Consider the following 14,771-nt stretch of genomic DNA (forward strand, 5'->3'; position numbering starts at 1 on the left):
TAAACCAGATGACATAACTCTGTCCTTGGAAGTTATTATTGATCACTGACCTGTAATAAAATATGAAGTGAAAGTTACAGGATTTAAAAATGAAGTCTTCGCTGTGAGAGCGTAGTTTCAGACCCCTCAGTGAGATGCTGGTGTAACTCCACCAGCATGAAGACCACAGCTCCTGCTGCTGTGACAACTTCTCTTTTCTTTTACCACAACTTAATACTGGACCAACGATTGCTGCTGCTGTAAACACAAACAATGAACATCTAATTAGTGATTTCGTAAATATCCAAAAACAACAACAAATAATCACAGCTCTTCACATACCGACCCTGTAGCGTCTGTTTGAGATGCACGGGAGGAAGTCCAGGTGCATGTGTGGGTCATATTATCGACCTGGCTATGGCGGCGCCGCTCAGCCATGCTCTCAGTTTGACCCAGTGGCAACTCGCGGTATTGCAGAGAGAAATTCCCAGAAACCTTGTGGGTCCAAGGGGCGTTACAAAATGTTTGTCTGGCGACCTGGTAATGAGAACAGGTGGAATAATCTGAATCCCTACAGCGCCTCCTGAGGACGACAGTGTTCATGACAGTCACGATATGAAACAATACGCAGATGATTCATTCTTGTATCAGACTGTTCAAACAGCTGCAGGTGTCACGTATACCAAACTCAGATGACATAATAATAACACAGCCTGGTTGGACAGAACAGTGACCGGCTGCTGGACCAGCACCAGTCAGCTGGAGGCTGTGTGTTTGTGTTTGTTTATATGCGTGTGTGTTCATACGTGTGTGTGTTGTTGCTGTTGTTTGTATGTGTGTGTGCTGAGTGATTCGAGGCAGTGCAGCTGAACACGGAGAAACCAGTCAGGCTGAAGGTTCATTCATAATTCATCAACACACACAAACCCAGCCATGTGTGTGTATGTGTGTGTGTGTGTGTGACCTGTCTATTGTTGAGTTTGCTTTGTATCTGACAGATTTAAAATAATTACTTTCAGATGTGTGTAGTTCAGTCCAACACATTCTCAGACCTAAATGAATAAATGTATAGATGGATTGTCGGTTGTTACCAAAACAACGTGACCATGGCAGCGTACAAGCTTTAAAATAACTTCTATTACTTATGTAATTTTAGTTACCAACATGGGTGTGGTACTATTTATTTAAGTGCCAGATGGCACCTGAGACACGCTCAGGGGCGTGCACGTACACGGCCACGTTTATGGCTCGTTTCCAAGGTCAAGTAATCACTCGTCCTTCAGTTTGCATAGATTAGATAGTTATAACTTATCACATTTAAATTAAATGTTGCACAACTTCATCGTGTTGAGAATATAATTAGACAAAACATGATTACATTAATGCTAATAACCTTTAGCTTTTTAGCTGTTCCCTAAAATGCAATGATGTTTTGCGGACATTTCATTGTTACTAGTTAATGTTAGCGAGCTGTAAACTGCAGCTACGAACTTCACATCGTTAGTGACTTTCGGTTCCACTCGTGACGTGAACAGTGGTCTCTTGAGTGAAAGTCCTCTTCCTGTTTAACTCAAACATCCACCCCGACCTCATCCTTATTCACACTTTGTCACCGGTTATTCAACTTCACCTGACTTTCTCTGTTGCTGCAGTAATAATTATAACAGCCACAAGAGGTCAACACCTATCAAGGTACACACAGAGGCAGGAAGGAAAAAAACAAAAGGCTTGGAGCTTTAATGCAAAATCAAAAATCAAGCAACAAACAGAAAACAACTAAAGAGAAATACAAAACTCAGGACAAGAAACCTGTAACACAGGAACACAAGAGGAGACTGAAGCAATGACTGAGGTTAACTACAAACTAAACTAACGAGGCGATGAGGTGCAGGTGAAGAGAGGCGGAGAAACACGGGGGAGGAGCTGATAATCTGGGATCAACACTGGCAACAGTGCTGACGAGGCTGACACCAGACAGGTGTGGAGGGAAAACCAGACTGGGGAGGAGCCCAGGAACACTGGGAAACACATGAGGTCATAACTACAAAATAAAACAGGAAATAACAAACCTAAAACCCAAACCATGACGGAAAATATGGTTGTTTTTGTGGTGAGGAAGGGCTGTATAGTATAGCACAGTATAGTGTAGTATAACTGTAGTTCTGGTGGTTTTACCCTGACATAATATAATAACTCCAGTTATTTTAGTCTACAAAAGAAAACAATATAATGAAATTGGTCCCTTTTACCCTGAAAAGTAAAAGTGTGAAACGAGCGCTGATGTTTCCTCAGCTCTAACAAACCACCCAGAACATAAAAGATCATTTTATAAACACCTTGTTTCTAGAAGATGAGACTGTGAAGTTTCTTGCTCTGTAATAACTCATGATAACATTAGATTCATGTCGCTGTCTCAGTCTGGGTTTGGCAGCTGGACGGTCAGAAGACACTCTGAGACTTTAGTCCTCAGACTGAACCTGTAAGAGCGAGGACATGTCCCCTCTCTGAGGACTTTAATGAGCTTGTTTGCAGTCCTGTCGTCGACGGAGGCCACTGAGGTGAATCCTTCACAGTCCCGTCGTCCTCTGGTCGCTGCTGTATCTTCTGTTTTAATTATTGCGAGCAGTCTGAGCGTCCCGCACGATTTCCCATAATATTCTGTAAGGTGTGCTGTGATCATTTATCTGTATTGATCTGTAGTGTCAGGGACTCAGTCAGCCTCCTCAACACGAACAAAATATATTCAAACGCAGCTTTCAACCAGCAGCAGCTCTTTAAGGTGCCGTTATGTAATGAGTGACGTCTGTGCTGTCAGTGTAATTACTCTGATGGCTGAGGTTCATTTCTTAACTCTGCTGGTGTCACATTGTTTCACTGACAAAACGTCAAACGCTGCTGTCAAGATTAAATATGTTGTTATGAAAGTGGTTTGCACCAACGTTGTACCTCTGTGGGTTTAAAAACCACGCTGAGAAAATATTGTGAATAAAGACGATGATGCTGCAGCCACTCACGAAACGACATCCAACACGCCATCTTTTCTTCTTCTTCTGTCTTCATGTTGCAACTTCACGTTTTTCTCTTTCGTCACAACGCTGTGATTATGCAAAAACCACTTGGTCAGGGTCAGAAAACATTGGTTTGGATTAAAATACATGTTTTGGTCGCCACGATCACGGATGAAGATGATGAAGATGATGAAGATGCTGATATCCAGCAGTGTGAACTCGTCGTGTGTTTGGCAGACTGTAATAACTCCACCACCTTCCTCTCCACCTCCCGCTGCAACAGGTGGCTAATAAGCGGAATGTGAAAGTGGTTTGCAGAAACGTTAACGGCTAACATTAGATCCTGGAGGCTGAGCTGGATTGACAGCTGTGTTTGCAGCACTAATGAGTCGTAGTACTTCCAGCAGCAGCACTGTGAGACGTGCAGACACATTTCCCCAAAATTCATTCTGACGTGTTTGGTGTCTGAGGCTCTGCACCAGAATCTGAATGGAGTTCTTGGACAGTTTGTTGAAGTGGACCCACTGATGGTCCTCGAGAGTTGAAGAGGTTTTAAAGCTCCTGAATCAGACGCCGTGATTCAAACCAAACCTGCAGAAGGAAAGAGTTTTATTGCTCCCACTGTGGACTTTATGCAATAAACCCGCGACAATAACTTTTCATCTGACGACGAGCGGTTTCAGAGGAAACTTTATTGTGGCTGGTTTATTGAATGAAGAACGCAGAGGGAGAAATAAAGAGAGAGACGGCCGGCTGTGTTTCTCCTCTGCGGCCGAGGACGCTCTGTTGGTCTGATCATAAAAAGCATCTTTAATAACCTGCAGCGTTATATCTTCATCTTAAACACATGAACTAGACTTCAGCTCCACGCGTCTGTCAGGGGAACTTAGAAACAGGAAGGAAACGATCGATAAAGAGCCGACGTGACGTTTCTCAGATTTTTTATTAAAAATATTCTGTGTTTTTAAAATTGTACATAATTAATAAAGGTGAATGTAAATGCTCTTATCTGCTGCGGTGTTGACGATGAAGACTGGTTGTTTCATCCGTGTAGTCAGGTGAATTAATCATAAACTCTGCTTGCTCTCATCATAAGTTTTGTTTTTAAAGTTTTATTCATGTTCAGTTTTTCTTTTTATTTGAATGTTCTCAGGATCTGCTGTTACAGGAACATTCTGACAATTTTCACAGTTTCCCCGAGTGCAAAATCTCCAAACCATCAACGTTATGAGATGTGAATATTATTATTTATATTATTATTATATTTTCAACTTGATGACGGTGCAATTTTAAGCTAATCTGATGGGGATTTAAACAGTTTATTGAAGTGTGAGGCAGTTTTGAGTTGCGTTCTGTTGGTGGGAATTGAACCCTCAGTCTCTGCAGCTGCAGATGTTTACATCAGTGTCCATACTTCTCCTGTGTAGTGTGAGCAGCTCTACCTGTATATGAACTATATTTATAGTTTTAAACCTGCAGAGTGCTGATGTTTGACCTGCTCTCAGCTTCCTCTAAAAGGTAAAACTCTGGTGATATCTACAGTTTTCTTCTCATCGATAAATCTCATGTTCAGACTCAAACAGTGAATTGATTGCAAAAATCTGTCTGTTCTGAGATGCATCAGGATGAGAAGCCTGGGACGATATATGATCAAATATCAGGATATTGGCCGTCATGTGTGATAATATTTTCACTGTGACGCTCAAAAAAACTATCCAGCGTTTTACAGCTGCTACTTCTTTTGGAGAAAAGTCCTCTGGGCTGGTCCATCAGGTGACGATGTAATTACACTGTTTGGCCACTAAGAAAAGTGTCTTCAGGGCCTGGCGCTGCTCCGGGAGCCATTTCACTTCAGCAACCACAAACAATACAGTCAAGTAATTGAGGAGACGTCCATTTTTCCGTCGAGCTCTCTGAGAGGTGTGAGCAGCAGAGTCATGATGTTAATGCTCTTGCAGATGGATTTATAAAATATTCATAAAACGAGTAGCGGTCGACTCTAATCACAGCCGGATGTATCGTCTCTCTCCGCTCCACAGAGCTGCGTTGTTGTCCAAAAACCATTAAAGACACGTCAATAATCCTTCATTATCATGAACACACACTCTGGAGTTTATTAATACACCGTCCTGCCGCCACAAATACTCACAAGAGCAGCAGGTGTGGATTCATCGGCCGCTGAAAATAGTCCCGACAAACGCACTTTTTAAACATGAAACTGAACTAAATACCTGTGAAGATGTTCAGGAGGAACCAGTGAGAGCCAGACAGGACGTCAGAAAGCTTCTCACAACTCTTTCTCTTTCTTCCTCTCATTTGCTCTTTCTTTCCTTTCTCTTCCTCCATCCTCGTCACTCCGTCCAAACACCTTCTCCTCCTCCTCTCAGCCTCCCTCGTCTTCTATCTTCCCATCCTTCCATGTTCCCCTTCCTCTTTCCTTCCCTTCTTTTCCTCACTACACCCTGTTTTCTCTCTTCCTTTCTCTTTCTTCCCCATTCCAACTCTTTCCTCTCCTCTCCTCCTGGTTTGTCTCTCACTCTCCGTCTCTTTTCTGTTTGTGTGTTTCCTGACAGGACGGCCATACATGGACATGGAGTAAGGACGGCCTGACGCCTCCTCCTCACTCTCCAACACAAAGCTGCTGTCTCTCCACCACCGGCACGACTACTACTACTACTGCCCAACAGTCTCGGACAAGAGAGATACAGAGAGAGAGAGAGACAGTAAAAACACAGAGCCGGATAAAGGCAGAATCGGAGAGGGCAAAACAGCAAGCAAAAGCAAAACGTGAAAGAGAGACAGAGGAAGAGGGAGGCTGCACATCCATAATCTCCACAGCGGAGAAACACTTAGAGGGAGGGAGGCAACACAGGCGATTCTGTCTATCTGGCAACTTCAGGAACCATCATCACAATTTAATAAGAATTTGAAAGGCTGCGGCGCTGCAACAAATCAGTCTTCAGAGGGAGAGACGGCGGGCGAGAGAGCTAGATACAGACAGAGAGAGAGCGAGAGAGAGAGAGAGGCTGCAGCGAGGTGGAGGCCAGACACCCGTGTTTTAACGCTTTCCTACCTGGATTTATATCCTTCTGCTTTTTTTGTTGCCCAGTCCCAGCAGCAATAAACCTGCGAGTGCAATATGAGAGAGTAACTTTATTATTATTTTACACATATTCTACGACTGCTGAGGTTTCTAAGAAATTATGTTTCTCCACCAGGAGAGTCTGTGTTTTGGAGCGCAACTTCTTGTTATTTAGGAGAAGACGACTGACGCTCGGCTGAAGTTTGTCAGGAAATCTTCCAGTGAAGTGTCACTTTTTACGTCTCGCAGGCAAAGAAGAGGGCTGTTTTTTATTTTGGAGGGCAACAGGACTTCCTGCCCCGCCCACCAGAAGGAAGCCAGTAACTCATCAAAATAAAAGACAGGCCACATACCTGTCAGATGCATCGTCTTTCCCGCTCCTTTACGGCGTTTTTTTCATGGCTTGACACCTAACTGCCATCTGACCCCTCCCTCCGCCCCTCCTCCCCCCTTCCTCCCCCCTCAACATGTCCGACCACCTCCTCTCTCGCTGCCAGTCAGGGCAGGAACAGCAGTGAGCGAGGATTGAGTTAAGGCACTTCCCTCACATCCATTAGCTCCGGCCTCCCCGGAGGACAGAACTCGACTCTCTCAGGTGGGACGTGCTGATGCAAGATGGCGGCCGGCGTGGCGACGTGGCTGCCGTTTGCGCGGGCTGCCGCGGTGGGATGGCTGCCGTTGGCCAAGAAGACGATGCCCAAACCTCCCGTGGACAACACGTCCAGATCAGATGAGATCCTGTACGTCAACGTGAGCGGGGTCAGGTTTCAGGTGGGTGCTGCCGTCTACTGAGCATGCTCCAAAATACAGCGTGGTAGCAAAGTGGGGGCGGAGCCATCAGTTTCACCTACCTGTCCAATATCACTGGTAATAATGTCGTTATTGACTGACAGTAGGTTTCTGCCACTAAGTGTTGACCTCTTCTGCTGCTTCTACTTTACATGCTGTCCAATCAGGTGAAGTCTCGTAGTCCACAGAACATTTCTGGAGCTTCACAGTAAAACAGAGTTGCAGCGTTCTGCTGAACAACTGAAGCAGCTGGAGATGATTTAAACATCAGATGTCTCCATGCAGCTCGTCTGCTGTGATCACAGAGATCACAACCTGATCTGAGGAGACCAGATTTAACCCTCAACTTCAACTTAAAAATGGTGTAAATAACGTATTTTCTCGTCTTTGCTCTCTGACCTCTGAGTGGATTTCTGGACGTTTATTCTGGATGATTATCAAAGATAACGATCTGTGACACTGAATCTAAAAGTGTGTGTTTCATGTGTGTGTTTAAGTTTGAGTCACGACTCAGAAGGAGACATTTTACACACATTTCACCAGAAACACATTTTGGACTGGACGACACGTTTGCTGATGATGTTGTATTCTCTGTTAGATGTTGCTGAAGAAACGTAGAAGCCCTGAGACCTCAAACTGATCTAATAAGACCTTAATTACACGCTGAACGTTAGCTTAGCAGCTACAGTGAAGGTTTCAGCGTGATAAAGGGTGTAAATACCGTCTCCTCAGATCAGGTGGTGATCTCTGAGATCACAGCAGACGAGCTGTATGGAGACATCTGATGTTTAAATCATCTCCAGCTGCTTCAGCTGTTCAGCAGAACGCTGCAACTCTGTTTTACTGTGAAGCTCCAGAAATGTTCTGTGGACTACGAGACTTCACCTGACTTTATATCATCAGGAGGAGACGATGGCTGAGCCTGACTTTATATCATCAGGAGGAGATGATGGCTGAGCCTGACTTTATATCATCAGGAGGAGACGATGGCTGAGCCTGACTTTATATCATCAGGAGGAGATGATGGCTGAGCCTGACTTTATATCATCAGGAGGAGATGATGGCTGAGCCTGACTTTATATCATCAGGAGGAGATGATGACTGAGCCTGACTTTATATCATCAGGAGGAGACGATGGCTGAGCCTGACTTTATATCATCAGGAGGAGACGATGGCTGAGCCTGACTTTATATCATCAGGAGGAGACGATGGCTGAGCCTGACTTTATATCATCAGGAGGAGATGATGACTGAGCCTGACTTTATATCATCAGGAGGAGACGACTGAGCCTGACTTTATATCATCAGGAGGAGACGATGACTGAGCCTGACTTTATATCATCAGGAGGAGACGATGACTGAGCCTGACTTTATATCATCAGGAGGAGACGATGGCTGAGCCTGACTTTATATCATCAGGAGGAGATGATGGCTGAGCCTGACTTTATATCATCAGGAGGAGACGACTGAGCCTGACTTTATATCATCAGGAGGAGATGATGGCTGAGCCTGACTTTATATCATCAGGAGGAGACGACTGAGCCTGACTTTATATCATCAGGAGGAGACGATGACTGAGCCTGACTTTATATCATCAGGAGGAGATGATGGCTGAGCCTGACTTTATATCATCAGGAGGAGATGATGGCTGAGCCTGACTTTATATCATCAGGAGGAGACGATGTCTGAGCCTGACTTTATATCATCAGGAGGAGACGATGGCTGAGCCTGACTTTATATCATCAGGAGGAGATGATGGCTGAGCCTGACTTTATATCATCAGGAGGAGACGACTGAGCCTGACTTTATATCATCAGGAGGAGACGATGACTTCACCTGACTTTATATCATCAGGAGGAGACGACTGAGCCTGACTTTATATCATCATGAGGAGACGATGACTGAGCCTGACTTTGTATCATCAGGAGGAGACGATGACTGAGCCTGACTTTATATCATCAGGAGGAGACGATGACTGAGCCTGACTTTATATCATCAGGAGGAGACGATGGCTGAGCCTGACTTTATATCATCAGGAGGAGACGATGGCTGAGGTTATATTTTTGGACGAGCTGTTGCTTTAACACCTCTCCTGACCACATGCAGTGGGAGATCAGATAAGATGAACCTGGACCTTCTACCTGCTGTAAACACTCCAACATTTCATTTATAACTCGCAGCGTTCTTCCTCTAAAACTCTTCCACACGATGTTAAAGGCACTTCCCTTTAATCGAAGAACAGGGACGTCGTTTCTTCGGTGAAATGTAATCCTTTTAAATTTACATGACCCCCCGCCGTCCCTCTTTGATGTCAGGAACGTTTCTCTCATGTTATATTTGTAGAAGTGATTCACCAGCAGCTCCATTCACACCCTGCACCCCGGACCTGAGCGATCTGTTAATGGCATTTAATTATAATTCCATGATGCATCAATGATACATGTCTGTTTTTGAATCTTCATTGGATTAATTTCACTGTTCAGCTGAGGCTGAAACATGTTTTGCTGTGAGAAACTTCCAGAACTGAACTCAGAGATTCATGTTGCTCCTCATGTGCTCCGGTTCTGCTCCTACTTCCAGGGCTGAAGGCTGAAGGCTGTAAATACTGTACGTTTAATCAGCGCATTGATGTGCATTTGGGCTGAAATAATGACAAAATGGCTCCACAACAAAAATAGATTTTTGTGGCTTTCAGGAATCGAGCAGGACCAGAAGTACTTTCTGCTGCAGTGGCAGAACAAGAAGAAAGTTCTTGTCAAGTCTGTGACTTTGTCCTAATTTTAAAAAGACAACACGCAGCAGCTTGAAGTTGAAGTGATATATATAGAAATACAAACATACAGTAATGCTTGCTTTTAATAACGAGTGCCAAGTTAACATCTAAGCATAAAGTGGGCCTGACTTCACTTTTACCATCAGTGACGGTTCAGCGCTCCCGTCTCACTCAACATCTCAGGAGCTCCATCACATGGAAACTGGTGTGTTTTAAACTGTTTACTTTTATTCCAACAACCTTTTAATGACCACGAAAACTGTTTTTACTGGACCGGCTCTGGAATTTAAAGTGACTACGAGGAACTTTTAAGTGTTTATGTAACAGTCTCTGATTCCTCTGATGATTATAAATGACCTGTAGCAGCGAACCGGACCATCAGAGAACAGACTGCTGGTCTTATACAGTTGTTATTGATCCTGTGCTCGGGTCCGATCACATGTATCACATGTAAATATCAACAAAAACTGAAAGTTCCTCATCGTCACTTAAATAAAAATTAAACTGCAACTAAAATTATTTTTTGTGAAGAATGATTTTTTGGCACGTCCACATATTTGATCAAAGTTATAAATACCACACAGAGATGAAATTACATCTGCGGGTGTTTTTTGGACATAATTCCTTTTGCAGTAATTAGACTGACAACATCTGCGTACTGAACCTTTTTGAAAGCCGTCGGTAATATCACCAGCTAACAGGTCGTAGGGCTGGAGGATATATACTGTATATATATATATATCCCGGGTATTTCAAAATGGCAACCGAGCAACTGTTCAGCCACCACCAGCGACAAATCCATTTAGAAATGAGTTTGTGGACTCTTCATCTGAACAAAGCATCAGAAGCTTTATATCGTTCGTTAAAGGGCTGATTCTCCCACTTTCCTTCTCATTTGTTCTTCTTTCACTTCTCCAGACATGGAAGAACACTTTGGATCGTTATCCCGACACGCTGCTGGGCTCCTCAGAGAAGGAGTTTTTCTACAACGAGGACACGCAGGAATACTTCTTCGACCGAGACCCCGAGATGTTCCGGCACATCCTGAACTTTTACCGCACCGGGAAGCTCCACTACCCTCGACACGAGTGCATCCAGGCCTTCGACGAAGAGCTGGCCTTCTACGGCATCGTGCCGGAGATCATCGGAGACTGCTGCATGGAGGTGAGAGAAACTTCATTTTTAGTTTTAAAAAACGCTGTGGTTGTGACCAAGAAGGAGCTGAAGCATTTGTTTGAATGTCTGGAAGTCGCAGATAATCACTTACATGTTCTGGTTGAAAGTATCCACTGGTGTCACGCTTATAACTGTTCAACAGTCAGGAACCATCGTCGTGTAACTCCACCACCACCTCCTCCACCTCTGGACATGAAAGTAAGCTTGTGTACTGTAATCTGGACGTGATGTGACAATCGAATAGTCATTAAATTATAAAACTCAAGTAGTTCATGCAACTATCGTTTTGTCTTAAAAAATGTTTTGTCTTCTGTTCTCTTATTTGTAGCGGCGCCACAGACACGATACCTCCGGGCATCGATCTCTGAATACCGAATAGTTCCCAGCGAATATCAAGCCGCACTTTTCCTTCACGTGCCTACAGCATCTCTGTATTTTACACACGTCAGTCTGATACGTATGACACACACAAATGTGCACGTATCCCTGATTTGCACAAATGTTAACTGCCAACATTTTAAGACTAAGTTGGTTTCCGTTGCTTCGTGTTTCAGGAAAAACACCAGCTGTTGAGCACAGTGGGCCGACTGGTGACCAGCTGATACCAGGCAGTTAGTGTTCCTGCAGCTGCTTCAGATTAGTTTCTTGATTTCTGGCAGCAAGAAGACTTTTAGTGTGAAACAGCTGCAGGAACATGTCGAACATGGACTCGAAGTAGCTCCCAGATGTATGAGCTCCTGTTTCGAGCACATTCAGATCATGATGTTTGTAACTCCTGCAGCATTAGTGTCCTGGCTGTGTGGATGCTGTGGATTTCTTTGCTTCCTCTGTAATGTTGGTTATTCTGCTGCTGCTCTCATTACGTCTCTTTGTAGAGGAGAGTCATCAGCTAAATGACTAAAGTGTCAAAACGTGGATGTATCTGAGGGGGATTACTTACTGCGCTGCTCTCAAACCCCATTTTAAAACTGAAGCTCATTAAGACGGCGATGATGAGCGCTCTGAAACACCAGCAGCTCAAATGCAATCTGAATTAGCTCTTTATTGCTGCTGATTTTGGCCGCTTTGCTCGCCGCGTTTCTGTAAGTGATTTCTTTAACGAGTCATAAACAAGTTCCCTGCTCGCTCTCCCAGCGACAAATCACCCTGGGAGCGTCTTCATATCACCAGTTGTCATATTGGCTCTGTTTTCAGAAGCTTTTATATCTTTTATATCTTTGTTTTTTATAACGTCCAATGACTCATGAATGGGAAACTTTATTTCCTCAGATTTGTTCACAAATGTTGATTCAACTGTGAGAGATTCTAATTTCTGGATTTCTTTTATTACCTGCTCAACACATCCCCCACAATGTCCCACGAGTAACGGTCTTCATGACTTTTATTTTTGTTCCTTTAGTAATTTCACACATTCTGCTGCTTTCTGCTGATTTCTCACCATCGCCTCTGTTACAGTCACCAGCAGCGTTTGTCTTGTCAGCACGAATTTGAGACACAATGTTAGAAGAAGGGACTGAACTGCCTTCCAGACTCGTTTATTAGTCCCTGCTGGTTGATCTATTGCTATACTTAGCTTGCCCTCTTGCTAACAGCTAACAGGAGAAGCTTGGTGGAGCTTAACACATTCAAATGAGGCAGCATGAAAAGGGTTATTGATATTTTGTTGGATCAATCGGGTCTGTTTTGGTGTCAATAAACACTCTGATAGGTGATTTGGACGTTCTGTCAACAAGAGACGGTGTTTGACTTCCTTTAGTTTATTAGTAGGTTGCCCGTTGTGATTGCTAGCAGTGGGTAAAAGTTTAGTTTAGAGAAAGTGACAGGAATGACGTATTTTTGTAGGCTAGCCCGGAAGTTAGCATCGCCTTGGTTCGGCAAAAGGTCGATGGGATTTTTCCACATTAACGCACTAGTTTATTTTATGTAGTTAGAACAAAACACGTGAATCTCTTGTGCTTGTTTCAACCTCAGATCTTATTTCAGGTATTTAACTGCAAACCCGTTTAAAAAAAACACTAACTTTAAGACAAGAGAGCTGGAAGTGCCAAAAGTGCTAATTTACTGTATTTCCAGGCTTTAAGGATCATTCCTGCAGCACTGTGTTCCAGTCTTAGCTTGCTATCTTGCTAGTAGCTAACAGGAAAAGCAACTCAGACTGTCGCTTGTGCAAATGGCAAACCAACACCAGCTAACAGGATACACTGATAAATCATTTGGCTAATGTCATCTTCTTCTTCTCTTTGTGAAGGAATACCGAGACAGGAAAAAGGAGAACCAGGAGCGTCTGGCCGAGGACACGGAGGCTAACGAGGGGATGGACGCCCCCCTCCCTCCGAACAGCACCTCCAGGGAGCGGCTGTGGCGAGCCTTCGAGAACCCCCACACCTCCACCATGGCGCTGGTCTTCTACTACGTCACCGGCTTCTTCATCGCCGTCTCCGTCATCGCCAACGTGGTGGAGACGGTCCCGTGCCGGCCTCCCAAAGGCAGCGTCAAAGACCTTCCCTGTGGGGAGAAATACCAGCTGGCCTTCTTCTGCATGGACACGGCCTGCGTGCTCATCTTCACCTTCGAGTACCTGATGCGTCTGTTCGCCGCGCCCAGCCGCTGCAAGTTCATGCGCTCTGTGATGTCGGTGATCGACGTGGTGGCCATCATGCCCTACTACATCGGCCTGGTGATGCCCGAGAACGAGGACGTGAGCGGCGCCTTCGTCACCCTCCGGGTTTTCCGCGTCTTCCGGATATTCAAGTTCTCGCGTCACTCGCAGGGTTTGAGGATTTTGGGCTACACGCTGAAGAGCTGCGCCTCCGAGCTCGGCTTCCTGCTCTTCTCCCTCACCATGGCCATCATCATCTTCGCCACTGTAATGTTCTACGCCGAGAAGGGCACCAAGGGCTCCACCTTCACCTCCATCCCGGCCTCCTTCTGGTACACCATCGTCACCATGACAACGCTGGGGTGAGTTAACACCGGTTTTAATGTCGCGTGTTCGCTGACTGCTGCGATATCCGACAGTAAAACGGATCTCATGACGACTGCGCTGCCGTTAATACCATCGCCATGGCAACGGGAACGTGTGGTCTCGGCGTTAATCGTCCCGTTGTGTGTCGGGACATGGATGTGTCGTTACCGGGGAGAGTTTTACAGTCTGTTTCCACCATGAAAAGAGATGAAGTGTGAAAAACCCAAACTGTGTGTGTGTGTGTGTGTGTGTGTGTGTGTGTGTGTGTGTGTGTGTGTGTGTTTGCCTCCCACTCGTTGCTTCTCGAGTACGGTGGTGTATCTTCACCCTGCTGCCGCCCACACACACACTCACTGCTGCCATGTGGATGGAGAGTTAGAGTGTGTGTGCATGTGCGCGCGTGCGTGTGTGTGTGTGCGTGTGTGTGCGCACGTGTGCATGTGTGTGTGCGTGTGTGTGAGAGGATGATGGTGTCTTCACCCTGCAGCTCTCAGCACTGATCTATTATCTGCTGTTCAAAGAGCCTTTGGAAACATCAGAAATAGAGAGTGAGTCAGGAATCTGCCATAAGCTCAGACTGAACCGACCATACTGCTTTCAACACACACACACACACACACACACACACACACACACACACACACACACACACACCTCTCTCTCCTCTATATGACTCTATACTCCTACCTGTCTGTGAATGGAGAGGAGGAGATAAATGTGAGTTCAAAGGTGTGAATGGGAGCGTGTGAATGATTCAGACGGTTCAGTCCTGTGATAGTAGAACCATCGGTGCTGTTGGACCGTATAGAGCTGTGAAACGCTGGTGCACACGAGAGGTTTGGCTCATCGTCCTGAATGAAAATGTGTTTTTGTGGTATAACGTGTTGATGCTCGTGAGGTGGAGGACGAGGCATCAACAGTCTGATGGTGGACTCGAGTCCGAGCCGAGTCTCCATGAAGCATTTTGAAGAATATCGCATCAGAATTTTTATGTAAACGT

At 45.0% G+C, this 14,771-nt stretch overlaps 1 protein-coding gene across 1 annotated transcript in view; it reads left to right on the forward strand.

Annotated features, from left to right (window-relative positions):
* Positions 1-14,771, forward strand: part of kcnd1 (potassium voltage-gated channel, Shal-related subfamily, member 1) — a 59,622-nt gene that overhangs the window by 6,453 nt on the left and 38,398 nt on the right. The window contains exons 2-4 of the mRNA XM_084366219.1: positions 5,561-6,840; positions 10,549-10,794; positions 13,055-13,767. Coding sequence (XP_084222345.1) covers positions 6,685-6,840; positions 10,549-10,794; positions 13,055-13,767 — 1,115 coding nt within the window. The 5' untranslated portion in view covers positions 5,561-6,684. The remainder of the gene's footprint in view (positions 1-5,560; positions 6,841-10,548; positions 10,795-13,054; positions 13,768-14,771) is intronic.

Source organism: Pagrus pagrus, assembly GCF_965226575.1.
Source record: "Pagrus pagrus genome assembly, chromosome: 11".
Classification (NCBI taxonomy): Eukaryota; Metazoa; Chordata; class Actinopteri; order Spariformes; family Sparidae; genus Pagrus; species Pagrus pagrus.